Below are 17,181 nucleotides of genomic sequence, written 5' to 3'. Positions count from 1 at the left end.
GAATGAAACTATGAAAGGGTTTATTAGGACAAATTACTTTTTTTCCTGGTTACAGTCGCTTCCTCCTTCTTCTCTCCCTCCCTCTCTGCATCTGCCTCATCCTCCTCTGGGATGGCGGGGAGCTCCTCCTTCCCTCCCTCCTTTTTAGTGGATGGAGGAAGGAGGTTGCTGAGGAAGTTCATGGTGTTGAGAAGAGCCTCCGTATGGAGATGGACATCCAGGGATGAAAAGGTCACCTGATGGGAAATGCATTGTCAACAGATTTTAATATTAGTAAAGAAGAAGAATTTTCTTTTAGATCAAGTACCATTTTTTGGTTCTTGTACTGGCTTGTTATGATTTATTGTTCAATATGTGCTTTGCATTATTGTCCAGCATTGAATGAACCTGCATAAACATGTAACAAATGTATTCCAATACAGTTTATATAATGGTATAGAAGCATCTAAATTTGTATTATGAGTGAATTCCTCACCTTAATGAGTTGCTCTGTATTGTTGTGTTGAGTCTTGAACTCGGGGCCATTCTTATCAGCCTATAAAAAGACGTACAATCCTCAATGAGAAAGCAATTTACCACCATTTGCAAAATAATCATTCAGGATACCGACAAATCTGAAAGGGGTCCGTTAGAACATGTGGTACCACACATACTTTTATATACTCCAGGGTGAGAAGGTCAACTTCTTTGTTGTCTAGAGTAGTAATCAGCTGAACCTGCTTATCTTCAGAATCTATACAAGGTTGGAAGAAGAAAAAAAACATGACAATTGCTGACAATACTGACTTGTTCACAAATGCTTATTACAAGATTTGTAATCACCAAATGTTAGTCAAGTTGAATTATGAATAATGTGCTAAGAACTGGGAGTCCACTGACCCATGTATTCAGGGCACTTGAGGCAGATCTCTCGTAGGTAGGTGTTAGAGGTCATGTCAAAGGTGCGTAGTTTCAGTTCAGTGCCCAGACCCTCGATGTCCAAGTGGAGCACCGTGACCTCCTGATCCCCGGACACACGACACAACTGAACAGAAAACTAGATGAACAAAGAAGACGAAGAAGAGAACAAACAGAGGGACAAAAGAAAAACAGATTACATTAATGGAAAGACAATTAAGAAATACAAATATAAAAACAGACTATGCTTATGACCTCGTTCAAGAAGACCTGTCTGTACCTCACTGATTTCAAACGTCATGATGAATTCTGTCATGTTCTTCTGCGCTTCTGACCCTTTTCTTTTGTAGCTCAGAGGCATGGGATTATCTGGGAAGAATGTACGATTACCAATGGGAGAGCTGGGAGCATCGTAGAACAAATCTTCCTCCGACCCTGAGAGGTGGAAAAAATACAGACAATGATGCATCTGTTAAACTGGAATGTAACAGAGAATTACAAGGAATGTAGCGGGATGATTAGGCATGTGTGGCTGTGCAGAGCAAAGGGGATATGGTTATAGAAAGTGCAGTGTGTATTACCCAATGAGGTGATGCTGATGGTCTCACATGACTCAAACATGAGAGAGGAGCGCTGGTCAGCTAAGTTCAGAGATCGTCTGGGAGTGAGCTGTGGGGTGAACGACTGCTTTGGCTGAGGAGGAAACAACACCGAGACATGAGATATGAAAAAAAGAATCAACCAACTGAAATTATAATTAAAGTACATTGTACTCATAAATTTATATATTTATCCATCTTCTACTAAGAAGAAGCAGAAGAAAAACAACAACAACAGCAAACTGTAGAAATTGCAGGAAAAAAAGATTTTTCCTGGATTTTTCCTAAATGTAGGAATCATCCTGCTCGTCTTACCTTTGGCATGGAGGATGATGCAGCAGGTCGGCTCTCAGGCAGTGGGATACTTTCTACCAGCTGCAGAACATTTCGGAGTTTAACATCGGATATACGAAGAGAGAGCAGGGGGAGCTCTCCAGACATCTTATACCTGGAACACACATGCAAACATGGAAACACAATAAATACACACACAAACATATACACTCCAGTGTGCGTCTTACATCCATGCAACATGGAATACTACATAACAATATGTATGGGGGTGGGAAAGAAGAAAATAAAAACACACTTTGCCATGCGGGAGTCTTTGATCACCATCGCCCTGCTGAAAACCACTTTTAGATCGACTGGCTCTAGAATGTGGAGCGGTGACTGTTTCTGCTTACGAGCCATTTTCCAGTCACCATCTATAACCAAAAGAAGATGTTTTACATGTATTTTATCTCCACAAACACAATCACACAAAAAACAAACACCGTAAAAGCTTTGAAAAAATATATTTACGATATCTGTATATTAAAGTACAAGACCACATTTTCACATTTCAGTTTTTTTCTATAAAAAGATGTTGTACTGTATTGCAATATCTAGAAAGTATAGTCTGTGTACCTGGTTTACTATAAAGGAACTGCAGGCTGCGAAGCTGTATGTCAAAGCTGTCGTACGCTCTGGACATGATGTCCTCGAGGTTGCTGGAGCCCACTGAAAGCTGAGGCAGATCTTTCTTGCTTTGACTGGACATCTGAAAAGACAACAAAGTGTAAATGTTAAACCTTAAATTATGATCTACTTTTTTTTCGTTTTAAGCCCAGTGTCAAGTGTTGTACTCTCTGACCTTGAAATGCCCAAGGTCCAACAGTAGGATGTTCTGCGTGCCATTGTAAAAGCCAGTCTGTGGAATGATGACATATGAGGCCATCAGGTTCACCTTCAGGTCGAGGACTTTCTGCGTTTCGATCACGTACATCAAACCTAAAAAGTAGTAATGTACGTATCAATAACAGACTGAACAGACAGACAATATATGCGCTTTGTTATCAAATACAGAAGATGTTGTAATAAATCGTATTATTTAATCAATGACGATGAGAGAAAGAAAGCTTGATAAAGTTCAACATCAAGCACGACGGTGGGCATCATGTTTGTAATATCAAACTTATGATCATAGATCTATTACAAGCACTGATTTAGTTATTGGCTGAATTTAGTTCATGAATTACATGTCTGTCGTACTGTACATGTGTATTTAGCTGAAGCTAATTTAAAACTGCAACAGTTTAAAGTCATCATTAGAGCCTTGTGGAATGTGCCCAAATAAGCTACAGGGAATAATGCCAATGTAAGAGACAAAAATGAGCTTGAAACTTCAGCAAATAAACTTGGGGAACAATCAGTCTGAAGAAAATAAACATAAACACCACAATACAACTCAATCAATGGCTCAGACTTGCAGGCTGTGTGTAAGTAAGCACAAGGAAAAATGAAAAAGACCCACTAAAAACAAGGAGTAAGGAATGGAAACTATAAGAGCCAAATGTGACAAATACATGTATGTCCTCTACATATACGCTGGGTGGCGCTGTCCAGGGGTCCTAAACACACCTATATCAATCAGGTGAATAATTAGTGACGGCAGGTTGGACCCCGAAAAGGGAAAGGGTGTTGACCGCTTTCGCGGTAGAGCTTGCCGTTTGTTTGAACCCGGATTAAAAGAGTAAACATATATTCATCCAATACAACGTGTCGGAGGGTCATGTCGGCGATTGAAGGGGAAAATAACAAAAACAGCTGCTGACAGTAAGATCCATCCGGAGGAAACTAACGCCTGAGTAGCCACGGTTATGGACTGGGCTCCTTTAACAGAAACATTGGGCCATCAGAGGGTCGGGACCAGACTTGGAATCAACCCGATAAACAGACGGTTGTAAATGTACGTGCAACTGACCGGTGGCTGTGCGGTCTCTGAACTGCTCCAGTTTCATGAGGGTTGCGTTGGTGAGCTCATCCAGCTGCAGGTCGTCAGGAGGCATGAAGAACACTGACATGCTGTTCACTGTTATCTACAGACACACAACAAAGAATCCATTTGATATGTACCCCCTTTATGTTTTATACATGTCAATACACTGACGTACACCACTTACAGCATCATAGATGATTTCCAAGGGTTGTGATTCCACATGAAGCCGTTGGTTAGCGCTCTCATCCAACGGGTTGGTCTCAAACAGGAAGCAAAGCAGCGGCATCCCGGCTGCCGTGGCTGCCTTCCGTGATGACAGGAGGGTCGGTGCAGGCCGGTTACTGGCCAGGCCGGTGACTTCAAACAGACTAAGCTGAGCTGTGAGTCTGATAAAAAGAAGAAGAGAGACTAAATGTCAGTGACACCAAAGCCAGGATCCTGAATATGAGATGTCCTCTCAGTATTGGGGTCCAAAGAGGTGTCTCCATGTTGTCCACCCTCATGCAAAAACAAAAAGGAACACAAATTCCCCAACAGGGATGTGTTAATAAGAAGTTTTGCTTTTTAACTGTCCAAAAGTAAAACCGAGAACTGATTCTACTGATCATACTTGTTTTTTGTTTTTTTATATTGTTAAAACAAAAAGTGATGACGAACTTGATGGCTTGTGCTCCAGGTCTCTGTGTGAGTGTGGACTTGAGCTCCTCCACAGTCAGCTTGATGATCTCATTTGTGTCCGTGTTGTCTTTGATGGACAGAGACAGACGTTCCATGTGGAAATTGACCTTCATGTCCTCAAACTAAAAAAAAGAAATGACAACATAGTAAAAATAATAACAGTATCTGGCTCAGTATTTGCATTTTGTTCTTGGTAATATTGTTGAAAGGGATATTTCAACCTCAAAATGACCATCTGTCTTTAAATGACTCTCCCCGTGTTACCTTGAATTCGTGAAGAGAACTGGGGTTTTCTCCGCGTCAAAACATCCTTTTACAAATTCTCACGCTGCTCGTGCAGTATAATTCAATGTCATCCAGCCATGTTTTCAATACTTCCCAAACACATGTGTCTTAGTTAAAAACGTACTATACTTCTGCGTTAACTGTCTCACCCTTGCGTGGGTGAACTACTGGTCTGTGCAAGACGAGTAAGAAAAGTTGTAAATAGTTTAAGTGCAAAGGCATGTGTTTGGGAAGTAGCGGGTATACAACTTGGATTATACCAAACTAGATGAGTGAGAGTTATTAAATAGATGTTTTGATATAGTTTTGTTGTTGTTAAAAGCATCCACCATTTATTTCAGTTCAAGAAATTCTTTTGTTTTTTGAACTCTTCATTCTAGTTTTCAAGGTGAGTTCAAGGTGGGGTGAGTAACTGATTCAATAATGATCTTTTTGGAGGTAAAGTATTCCTTTAGGTGGGATGGAGATCCAAACGCAAGTGTTGTTGACAGGTGGGTGTCGAGGGGGAGTGACTCACATTCTTTGGCAGGTTGGGATTTGCAGCTGTCTCACTGTATCCAATGGCAGTGTAGAGTTTGGCTTTCTCAGCGGTGGTTAACAGCTCATCAAAGCCTGGGACAAAGTGACAGGGCAAGAGGGAATAAAAAGAATATGAGGATAAAAACACATTAGCTAACACCATAAACTCTTGCTATACAATTATACTGGAGCACCTTGCTTTGGTTCTGTTAGCCACATGTGCATATTGTCTTTTATTTACATGCCTTGCGGTTTTCTACATCCTACCTCCAGTCTTGACCTCTTTAGTTTCTTCATCAGCCTCTCCTCCCCAATTCCACACCCAGCTCATCCAGCCCTGAGTCTCCTCTTCCTCCATCTTAAGCCCTGGACGGTAAATGCGTAGGCCTTCCTTGCTCGCCTGGGGAAGTTTTAAATGTTCTTTTGTTACAATTTTCAAACAAATGATTACCGCAAGGTCAAGCCAGAGTCTCAACTCATTGTATAAAAAAATGTGTCTTGGCAGTTGAATTATTTCCATCCGAGTATAAAGGCGTCACAGTTTTCTCTATTCAGTTAACACAGATAAATCAAGGAAGCACAAATTCAAAATACATTCAAAATAAATGAACTCAAAATATTATTTGATTGCCAACCAATACGTATTAGGGTTACATTCTAAGAGAAATACTCTATTGTAAAATTGCCATAGCAAAGTGCTGCGCAGGAAAGCCAAGAGTATGTTAGAACTTCTTACCATATGTCAAGTTAAAAGGACTTGACCGCTGCATCACAAGTGCAGTGGCCAAGTCCTCCCAACTGTTTCCCCACATCTTGTGGTTTCTCAGCCACTAGATGCACTGTGTGTTGTGCTGGGCTATCAATTTGGTAATGTGAGGGATATTGATTGAAACACACCGTGCTGAAAAGGAATTGTACTCTGTCTCATTTCCATTTACATTTTTTCTTAACCCTTGTGTTGCCTTCGGGTCATTTTGACCCGATTCAATATTTAACCCTCCTGTCGCCTTCGGGTCAATTTGACCCGATTCAATGTTTAATGTCGGTGTTCTTTCGGGAGTCAACAAACAAACATAAAGTACCTCACACTTAAACTTGGAAAACAATATTAATTCTAATAATTTTCTGGAGATTTTAATAGCTGGGGTCATATTGACCCCAAGGGTAAAATATGTTAGTAAATATAAAGGTCACAGGAGGGTGAAACATTGAATCGGGTCAAATTGACCCGAAGGCAACACAAGGGTTAAATGTATTGGCATGGATGGATTAAATGTTTTTCTAAGTAGCATGCTTGAGACATAAGTATTTAAAAAGGACATTTAATCACATCATTTGTTTGCGACAGTGACAACGATTTAAGCTAGAGATACAGTACAAAGTGAACATGTACAGTAGGTGAGACAGAACTTACCTCCATCTCAGCCTGCTGTCTGGCCAAAGTGATGTTAAAAATATCCAAGGTCTTCTCAGGCTCCTGAGAATAGATACCAGACAAGCTAATTAGAGCTTTTAGCAGCTTCTCGCTTTGCCATGCAGGAACGCATCAATTACTAAATGTCCATTATGAATCACAGGAAAGGGAAATATAATGCCTAGAACAGAGAAGTGGCAGAGGAAAATACATTTCGATTTAATGTATTATTTCTTTGAGGCATAATCAACCTTGAATGAACTTCACTCAATCCCTTCATCGGGCACTGGATAAGTGGGTAGTTGTGGCTGGAGTAAAGCATCAATGAAAGGATCCTGTGACAGTAATATCTTTGAAATTAACTTATTGCATATTGAATTACATTCACATTGGATAAAGTTAACTGTGGCTATTTGTCAGTGACAATCGAGCAGGAACAGCAGGTCTGAAATTGCACAAGTAGTAATCTAAAAATAAATTTAGTGAGGGAAAGGAGACACAAAAAAGGTCCAGAACTCATAGCCAAGTTATGGTGAGGACACACAATGCTTTCCTTCCTTCCTTCCTTGCAGTCAACTCCTCATTTGAATTTCATAAAAATGAAAATAGACCGTAATAACATGGCAGATAGAGGATCTGTAAAAGCATATGTGAACAAATCAAAGACTTTAAAAAAAATAATGGATGTGTTGGCAAGACATTACCAACAGAATTACAAATAATATTGGGATTATTTAAGCAAAGTTAGTATTTCATCCATTTCTACAAAAGACTTAAGTTGATGAATAACTTGAACTTCCTCTCCCCACGTTCCGCTCCGTTCCACGCTGTCCCACCTCTAATGCCTTGAGCTGCTCCTCGCTGGGCTTCTTGTTGGTGATCTTGGTCTTGTAGAGCTCTCGGTAACTCTTTACCATTCGCCGGTGACTGCGAATGTGCTGCCATGACCACATGTTGAGATGCGGCTTCACATCCACTTCCAAGATGCCTGTGATCACGTACCTCCACCTGCAAGGCATGAAGTCAAATACACACTCTGAAATATTCACGATGGACACATGCATGATATCAAATATCATCATACGTCATTCTAAAACAAAGTCAAAGTGTTTTCTGACCAAATGCAGGCGTTCTTGTGAACGTGGACCATGGGTCTGTACTTCCTGTACGGCAGATTCCGAGACATCATATCCACCGAGCCCAGCAGCTCCAGGATGCTAATGTACTGGAAAGAGAGGAAGTGAGCAATTACTCACTGGCAAAGAGTTCTGGCAGCCGCTTTAACTATTCAGCCTTTTAAATATCTTGTATTGAATTTCTCCCCACTTGTTTGTCTTTTACATATCCGTTTTTTTTCCCTCTCTCTTCCCAAAAAATAAAAACACTTTATTTTCACCAGGCTTTTAAATAAACAAAACTTTTTATAAAACAACACCTACCTGGGGTCGGTTGAGTTCAATGGCCACCTCACTGAGATTGACCATGAGGTCCACTTTAGGAGAGGAGAAGTCCACATCTGACCTGGGATTCATTCGCAGTTTAGCGCCCGCTGAGATCGGCCGAAAAACTGTGGACCAGCAGCAAGGAATAGATTATTTAAAGCAAGGTTTTTTTAAATGTTGTTTTATTTGTTGAAATTCTCATTGCATCCAGACAGCAATAAATATATAAATTACTCTGACAAAAAATTTAAGAAAATAATGGGAATCTGTGATGATTGCAGGACTGTAATAAACGAAGGAAATGATGGACGGGTCACCTGCATGTGTACCTTTGCATTCTCTCATGCCTGTGCGCTCACTAATTGTCACGTCGCCGGCCGACTTAGCGACTTTCTGGCTAGATTTACCGACTCTTCACTAGTGTTGATAAACTTCTTTCATTGGTATAGAGAAGAAAACACTGTGCGGGGTTTTTCGGTTTGATAATAACAAATAAAAATCTAGCCTATTCTTGCTGGTTTCTCAAGACCACCAACCCTAGCTTTAACACTTTAAAATAGTTAACCTTGGCATAATAATGTTTTTATGAACCTTGGGGTTGTTGCTTTGTTACTTTGTATTGGCAAATATTGGTGAATATCAAAATTGTGAATAGGTTTTGTGTAGAAAGCTTTGTCCTTCAAAAACCTGTTTGCTTGAGTCTCAAAACTAAATCTGTTAAAGACTTGCAAAAGATCTGTTCCAATGTGTGGTTGGTGATGGTGCATCAAGCTGTGTGATTCACACCTTTTCTTCAGGAACTGCCGTGTCAGAGCGAAACATAACATACCAAGTGCAAAGTCCCTTTCTATTCTTATTCATCCATTTCAAATAAGATTTGGCTTTAGATGGGTTTCATCAGGCGGTCTGAACACCATTGTAAAGTCATTAAGTTGTATAACAAGTATAACATATGTGAATGAAGAATGATAGTAAGACACTCACTGAAGTCATGGCTGATAGACAGGGAGTTGTGGATCTCCACGCTGCTCTGGAGACATTGCTAAAAAGAAAATGAAAAACAGGGAGGAGCGCTTCATTTACGTTTTACTCAACATGTTCTTCACCTCTTAACGTATTGCATCTCTTTTTGTTACTGCTTTAACAACATGCATGAGTAAACGATCACAAAGCCACATTTAAAACTATTCTAGACGTTAGGCTTATTCGAGAAAGAGTCCTTGTGAATTAAATGGATGGTTAGCTAAATCTGCATTGAGCTCAGAAGCATTTTTCAAAGACTTGGAAGACTCCAGTATACACCAAGAGAAGGTAATAGAAAGAGCTTAAAAATATTTTAGAAAAGGTCTTTCATATTGTGACCAAGTTACTTTGAAACTGTTGTACTCCCTAGAAGTGAAACTGACTGGCTGTTCTCTGTGCTTAGAATAATGAGGTTGAATATCAAAAATCAATAAAGCAGCATAATTACATAATGTAATAACAGGGAGACTCACCAAGGCCTCATCTGCACTGTGATTGGAGAAGAGTATAGATTGGACATTCCAGTAGGCAAACAAGTTGTCTAGTTGAACCAACTGAGCGAAAGAAGAACACACAAAGCAATTAGAGTAGTGCAAGTGCAAATAACTGGCAGTGTGCAATGAGATCTAAACGGTTGATCACGGTCCATTGTTACGTTATTATGAAATAAAATTGGTTCCTTGAATGACAGCCGACAAAACGAAGCAAGTCGGCCCAAATTGCTCAAAAAGCTTTCAAAAAGTAAGAAGAAAAACTACAAAGAATGTTTAGGTTGTTAAGTGCAGCTATGGCTGAGAGATCAAGTGGTTACCTTGAAGAAAAGCCTGGAGTTCTCATCCAGAAGCTTTGGATTCCAGTTCTCATCACATGTCTGGAAAGATAAAACAAGCACTGATATATAGAGAGTTCATGATATGAAATTAAATGTATGTATACATATGTTATAGTTGTGTTTAAGTTTGATGTATTATTCATGATTAAGAACACCCAGCTGAATGTAACATAGAAGGTCTTTTGACCTTGACGGACATCGCAACACATTACCTGAAGGCTGAGGTTTTTAAGCGACACTCCAAATGACATGGGACAATTTGGATTCGTGACCTGTGGAAAACAAAGAGTAGAGAAATAATAATAATAATAATAATAATAAGAGCGAGGCTGGTTAAGACTGTATGTACTCTGCTTGATTCATGCTGTCATTGTTGGGGGATCTAATGCAATCAAATCTTGGTCCCTGCATTTGAACCATACTGCTTACTTTCCAAACCCAATGTTGAGTTATGCTGTACACACACCACTGAGCTTGAATACTCACATCATCTTCATAGCGTACGTGGATGTTAGAGATCTTGACCTGCAGGTTTTTGATGACCTGAGTGACAAGTTTCTCCACAAAGGTGTCCTGCTTTTCCAGATTTGGGTCCTCTGTCAAACAGACCAACACGATACATGAGAGACGAAGGGCCTGCACAATGAAGCAAGTTCAACTTTCCCTGGGTATCTTTTGGTTAACTGGCTTAACTAACCCCAACAACCGTGGTCACACTAATTAGTCCTACGACGGTGGTTATCAACTCGCCAAGTCAACCCATGGTTTCTCAATTTGGCTGTTAGCGTGTTTACATCAAAGGGGCAGTGTGGCAGCACATGACCGAACACAAACATGGACCAATCGGCTGTCAGCAGCGAAGCATATTTTACAAACAAAGAGAATATTAGACAAATATAAGAAGAAAAGAATTTATTTCAGCCTAAAAAGTAACACTGTTTCTGCAACACATTAAACAAACAGAAAATACCCATGAAATTAGAGTCTGACCTATCTTGCAGCAAGACTGTCTCTAAATGTTGCCAAACCGCACGCACGCACACACACGCACACACACGTACGCACCACACACACGCGTACGCACCACACACGCGCGTACACACACACACGCCCACACACAGTTAAACCCTGACCGTTCTCTGCAGCCTTCAGCTTTGTCTCCTCTATCCGATGTAGCTCACTCTGACGAGCCTCCTGTAGCTGCTTTTCCTCCTTTGCTGCATCATACTTTATACCTGGAAAGAAGGGGGCCAATTAAACATCATGATTTGTGTGTACATCTCTGAAAACAATAAAACATAGAGGGTTACGCTCTCTCCTGTTACGAGTTTCCTGTTTGTCCAGATGAGTACTTTAGGGTCATGAATAAGTGAGATACCTTCTTTGTCGGACGACTGTGCTGCACTGTGTTGTGATTGCTAATCAAAGAGAGTGAACGTGATATTTCTGATATATGCATGGTTTGGGATTTCACTAAAGTACAAGTCACTAAAATACAAAAAGGTGTTTTAATGCGTTTTGGAATTTTAAAGATCTAAAATGTAAACAGTGGAACCTAATCATCAACATTTTCATAGAGCAGGCTAATATCATTCAGGCACTTGGTGTGTCTGCTGAAATGGTGGAAATCAACCGCATACATTTTATTATGATGAGTGCTTCAATCTTATAATGTTGTATGTATTTAACTGGGCACAGATATGATCTTACTTGATGTTGGGACTATGAGCAGATAGACGCCATCCAGTGTCGCCTCCACTGACTGAGTGTAGAGGTTTTGCCATGGTATCTTTAGCTGCAACTGTCCTGATAACAAAAACACAAATATGTATCAAAAGAAAAGCGGCAAATATGGACAGCAGATGGCAAATAGTGACAGTAACTACATTCTCACCTATATGACCTGCTCTCACTTTAAAAGGAATGTCCAGTTGACTCTGAAACAAAAGAACAGTCAATCATTTTGACACAAATATATCATTAACGCCAGACTGTCAGGACTCATTTTGCTTACTCACTTCAGCATTTAATTTGCAACTTACCAAAGCATTTTCTTTTATCTCAAGATTTCTAAGAACAGCGTCACCTGTGATGACAAGAGTATTTGTTTACTGGGCGTTCCATGTACATTTTAAATAGGCCTCACAGTTTGTTATGAGGCTCATAAAAAAACTGTTACAGCTACAGAAGAGGACTTTGTCTTTGAATTAAATGTAACACTCAGGCAGCAACAATCATATTTTTTATTAAAGCCACGCACGACAGCTTCGGCCAATCGAGGGGATTCACGCTGTGGAGTAGTTGCTACAAGTTGGTACATGTTGAACCTCGAACTGCTCACTTCACTCAAACTCGCATGATTGTACTGAGCGAACCACCTTGCAGTGGGAAATAAGGCACGAGGTGTATATAGTCGGTCGGAGATGAACAACGCTGACCGAACTATCCACGAACTCGTATTTGGCTTCACTGTCTTGACCGAACTGGACAGCTAACGCTTAACCTGCCAGCTGAGGGAGCCTCGCTCGCGCGGCTGGTGGCTAGCGTCTGTTAGGGTTAGCTAGTTAGCTTGGTGAGCGCGCCTGTCCACCGAAATGACAAACACAGATTCAGTTACCTCCCCATATGCCAAGCTTTAGCTGCGAGCTGTCAAGGTTGACAACGTAGTCCCCTATGAATCGGTTGAGGACATCGACCACCAAGCTTTCGAAGACCATCTTGGCGTTTTGTTCATCGACCTGTCACCATGTTTACATTCTGAGGATTCGTTAGCCTCAACGTCAGATTATGACGTTGTGCGGTGGGCGGAGCTATGATGACTCGTGACTAACGTTAGTTTCTTCCGGTAAAATTAATCAACTCCTCGGACCCTTCTCTTTCTGCCTGCAGCGAGGGTGGCACTGAGGTTATGTAACGTTAAACAGTAAACCGGCGTGTTATTGGCCGTGTACGTTTGTATTGTTTGTTTTATAATTTAGTTGAAAAACGAAAATACAGAGATATGTTTTTTCGTTTTACGAGAGAATGACATTTAAATAACGAGCAGATTTTGTTTTTTGCAAATCATTCTCTTGTCTTTTTCCTTTGGAGACGCAAAACCGGGCAGGTGACCGGAAATAAGAAAATGTCAACAACAACAAAAAAGCAATTGAAGGATTGCATGCAAGTAATAGAGTTTAGTTGGTTATATTTACCTGTCTTTTAAAAAGGGCAGGTGACCGGAACAAAGACAATAAAATCCAGGGCAATAGAAGGACACTTTTTTATTTACAATCTATTATGCAAACACATACACCAAGACTCATTAGAAGAAAAATAAATACACAAATATAAATAGATAAACCTTTGCAGATGCGAGCATGTTAGAATAATCACGTTTCAATTAATTAATACAACATAGTTCGTAATATAGTTTAATCAAAGTATTTTTTGTGTGCAGAGGTGTTGCTGTTAGCATTCATTTACTTTTCCATCTTATTGTGCTGTTTCTTGAGGGACCGCAGAGCCTGTATGAGGAGAGTCTTTGATAAGTATCTAGGTTATTGCTACAGAAGTATTTAATGCTATCTATTTTCTGTGATATTTAATGTGTGGTTAATTTGCAACCTAGTTGTATACATCATGTATTTACTTGTTGTATTTGTAAATGTTAGTGTGAGCATGTGTTCACGAAGAAAAGCTGAGCCGTTCTCTGAGGTACTACTATAGGGCATCATGCAGAAGATAAAGGCAGGTTTCACTGTTTATACATTTATTATGAAGTAAAAGTACAATTTTATTTGACATATTGTAGTTCTTTTTTTTAATCATTAAACATTTGGAATTTGCATTAAAATGAAAATCATTTCATTCACTGGCCTCTGATTGGCTCGTCCTGCAGGTGGCTGGGGAACTCTACGTTTACAAGTTTGTGTGCAACACCAAGGAGCTTTTTTCCCTGGCATTTACTGAAAAAAATGCTATTACATGTTTTAGCACCTGGTAACTAACATTGTATATTATGTATATATTATTGCTTAGTATTCTTGCCATCTGGAACATACTCATATAATGTCCCTCACTTAAACATTTTTCTTTTGTACATATTGTAATCATGATACGATATAATGTGCTGTCTTCCCACCTGAATGAGTTATTTCTTCGCCCATTTTTTAAGAGACAGTAACTGAGATAGTGGTATGGTGGTCGCTCCAATCACTGTCTCTCTCCTTAATATTCCAGTTGCAGGTTTGTACATCACTTCTAACCAGAGCTGCAGTTTCAACAGATCCTCCCTCATGAGCTCTGTAAAGAAGAAATCTTCATTAAACACAGGGCGACGACAGTTCCTGATGGTGGCGCTCTCCTGTTGCTGAAGCTTCCCTGGGGTCAGACACAGATGGACTGCACAGTTCAGGATACGTCGGTCAGTATCATCGCCTAGACCTTCCACAGACACCACAAGGACTCTGACTGTGGAAATGGATTGAAAGGTGCTTGTGGAGAATGTGCTGTGCTCAGCGAAAAGACGAACCTTCCCTCGACCCTGCAAAGGAAGAACATGCTCATGCTGAAGTATGTCCTGGCAATGCCGAACATCTAACGGGAAGAGGACAGGTGGAGCTAAGGGGACTGAACTTCCCTTTAAGCTCGGAGGGCTACTGGCCGAGTTTGTTAAAGTTAACCAACCCCTCTTCCACCTCCCTCTGTCCACAATTCTGTCATTTAAGGAAGGACAGGATGTTGCTCCTTTAAAATGGCCTAGTGGGAAGTAGAGGGAGGATTTAACACTATAAGGCGAACTTAGGGGAGAGGAGTCACTGGAAGAAGGTATTTCACTTCCTGTGCTTCCTATCTCTGAAAGGCTCTTGGATGAAAACAGAGGGGGAAAAACAGATAACGTTTTCTTGGGGAGGTTTGTCACCTCTGCTAGACTGGGTGCTGCAGTAGGAAGGCTTCTATCAAACATGTAAACAGGGCACTTTGAGTGGAACAGAGACTCTTTCCTTCGAGTGTTGAAGCTCTCATAAATCCCAGCCAGGCCATACCCCTCTGCAGAGAATGGCAAAGGTTTTTTTGTAGCTTTCCAAGCCACTGATGCACCCCCATTCTTCTTCTTCATGTCCTTTGTCTTTACATATGTAGTGATTGAAGAAGTGCTGCTCTTGGGCATCTGGTACTGACGGTGCCGGTAAAGAGATGCTGTCTCGGCTTCCAGCAGCGGGCTTCTCTTGTGAAGCCTGGGGGGCAGGCAGAACTCTGGGATCTTGTCTGGGGTGAGGATGTTGTTGTGCAGATGATCAGAGAGACTGGTCTGAGAAGACCGAAATATATCCTCCTCACTCTTCCCCAGGTAACGACTCAGCTCCAGGGGAATGCTCTCCCTGATCTTCTCAAACACCCACATTGTTGTTGTTCTTTGATAATTTAATACAATGTGATGCCTTTGTAAAGTCCACTATTTTGTCCTATGGCAACAAAAATACAAAATATAATTTTGATGAATCAAACCAACAATGCATAAAGCAGAACACACCTTATAAGAACTAAAAAAAAATGAAGTTAAAGTTTGTGGAAAATGGTAAAATTACAAATATTTTTTTCCTCACCTGCTTAGGTCTTGATGTGTCCACCTCTGAGGAAAGAACTGCAATGTGACGGAGGTGCCAATGACAGATTTTAAAGTAGAGTGTGAGGCTCTACGTCAGTGATCTGCCACCCCCGGCTGCATCAGGCACAACAACACACATACAGTCACTCAGTGGGTGTTGGACACTGGGTGGGTGAGTGGGTGGCAATTAAAATTGGGTGCATCATTGTGCATTTAGTTGTGCCTATTGGACTATACATTCTCTATCGCATGAAGCACACACATTTTAAATACAATCCAAATATATACATATAAAAACGTTCACACTACATGAAATACATTTTGATATCTCAGGCCAAATATTTAGATGTCATGATGAATTATGTACCACTATTAGATTGTATATGTACAACCTCATACTCTCCTCTCCTTATTACATTCAGCTGAAAACACACACTAACATATGGAGGTGTGTCTGGTTGTGGTCATGCATCAAGACATCAAGATCAACTGCCTTTGACAGAGCTGGCCTTTTGGTTCAAAGACAGAAGCACACCAGGCCACCAGAGAGAACCCACCTTCTCAAAGACCCGCTGACCTTTAAACAGACACAAAGCTGATCTGATGTGGATTATAGGCAACACATTCATTGAAATAAAGTGGTCACAAATTATCACATAATGGAGGTAACACTTTGTGATTTTGCATTGATCCTTAAAAAAAGAAAAATAACTGAAAAGTGATGAGACCAATAGTGTTCGTAGTTATTTAGTTTTTCAGTATTTCAAACATCAGATATGGCTTCTCTACAGACAGAAGGAAAGGAAAGCTCAAGGTGTTTTTGGTTGTGGTCACTACTATCTGACAGAAGTGAAGGCTTACATAGCAACTGAACAGCACATATTACATTGTTGCTTTTATTGATTGCATACACTTGTTACTCAGCATAGAATTACTGAACGTAGCGACTTGTATTGCTGAACAAGTGTACATAGACATCAGTCTGAAATCATGGCCCCAGTTTTACTACATCGTTTTTTTCTCAATAGATACATATAAAGATGGAGCAGCCGGAGAAACTAATTTAAAGATTAATTTCCAGGTTATTTTTTAAATTTTGTTGTTGTTGATCGAGTTGATTATTCTTTCAATAAGAAATAATTTGATTATGTATCCTTTATTACACCACATCTAAAGGTTTTTTAATACATAATGAAGTCATGAAGCAACTGAGGGGATATCAAGATTTGGAAAATTACAGATTGCTGCTTCAGTCTTTGTGATTAAGTAACTTGTGAAGTTACCTGATTCAGTATATCCATGTCCGAGCTCCCATCAAAGTTCTAGTCAGGACTGGACCGTGTCTTCTTCCTTTGCTGCATATGACTCAGATTCATTCTGTCTCTTGTTGCAGGCAGCACTAGAGATGTTTGGTGAATTGGTATCAACTGTTAAATTATCAACAATTGAAAAGGATTTCAGCCCAACCTTTGTAGATGTCAACAACATAACGTTTTCCAGTAGTTTACTCAAGAGTTACTACTCGGCTTATTATTACCTTCGCATTGAAAATGCCGGAAGGTTATGTTTTGATCGCCGTGTATTTATTTATTTATTTATCTATTACCTTCGCATTGAAAATGCCGGAAGGTTATGTTTTGAT

The 17,181-nt window shown here is 40.2% G+C and overlaps 1 protein-coding gene across 1 annotated transcript in view; it reads right to left on the bottom strand.

Moving 5' to 3' along the window:
* LOC130196292 (intermembrane lipid transfer protein VPS13A-like) overlaps positions 1–12,697 on the bottom strand; it is a 39,373-nt gene extending 26,676 nt beyond the window's left edge. The window contains 29 exon segments of the mRNA XM_056418282.1: positions 38–236; positions 476–535; positions 654–733; positions 880–1,036; positions 1,178–1,332; positions 1,479–1,590; positions 1,812–1,944; positions 2,086–2,203; positions 2,406–2,538; positions 2,632–2,768; positions 3,742–3,856; positions 3,941–4,142; positions 4,414–4,556; positions 5,237–5,331; positions 5,506–5,638; positions 6,653–6,715; positions 7,489–7,660; positions 7,771–7,877; positions 8,092–8,219; positions 9,079–9,136; positions 9,591–9,671; positions 9,929–9,988; positions 10,162–10,221; positions 10,436–10,545; positions 11,083–11,184; positions 11,660–11,755; positions 11,844–11,886; positions 11,992–12,035; positions 12,567–12,697. Of these exon segments, the coding sequence (XP_056274257.1) occupies positions 38–236; positions 476–535; positions 654–733; positions 880–1,036; positions 1,178–1,332; positions 1,479–1,590; positions 1,812–1,944; positions 2,086–2,203; positions 2,406–2,538; positions 2,632–2,768; positions 3,742–3,856; positions 3,941–4,142; positions 4,414–4,556; positions 5,237–5,331; positions 5,506–5,638; positions 6,653–6,715; positions 7,489–7,660; positions 7,771–7,877; positions 8,092–8,219; positions 9,079–9,136; positions 9,591–9,671; positions 9,929–9,988; positions 10,162–10,221; positions 10,436–10,545; positions 11,083–11,184; positions 11,660–11,755; positions 11,844–11,886; positions 11,992–12,035; positions 12,567–12,666 (3,196 nt within the window). The 5' untranslated portion in view covers positions 12,667–12,697.
* Positions 12,698–17,181: the final 4,484 nt, after the last annotated feature.

Source organism: Pseudoliparis swirei, chromosome 7, assembly GCF_029220125.1.
Source record: "Pseudoliparis swirei isolate HS2019 ecotype Mariana Trench chromosome 7, NWPU_hadal_v1, whole genome shotgun sequence".
NCBI classification, from domain to species: domain Eukaryota; kingdom Metazoa; phylum Chordata; class Actinopteri; order Perciformes; family Liparidae; genus Pseudoliparis; species Pseudoliparis swirei.
The sequence above is the reverse complement of the archived record's forward strand: the minus strand, read 5'-3'. Positions and strand labels throughout refer to the sequence as shown.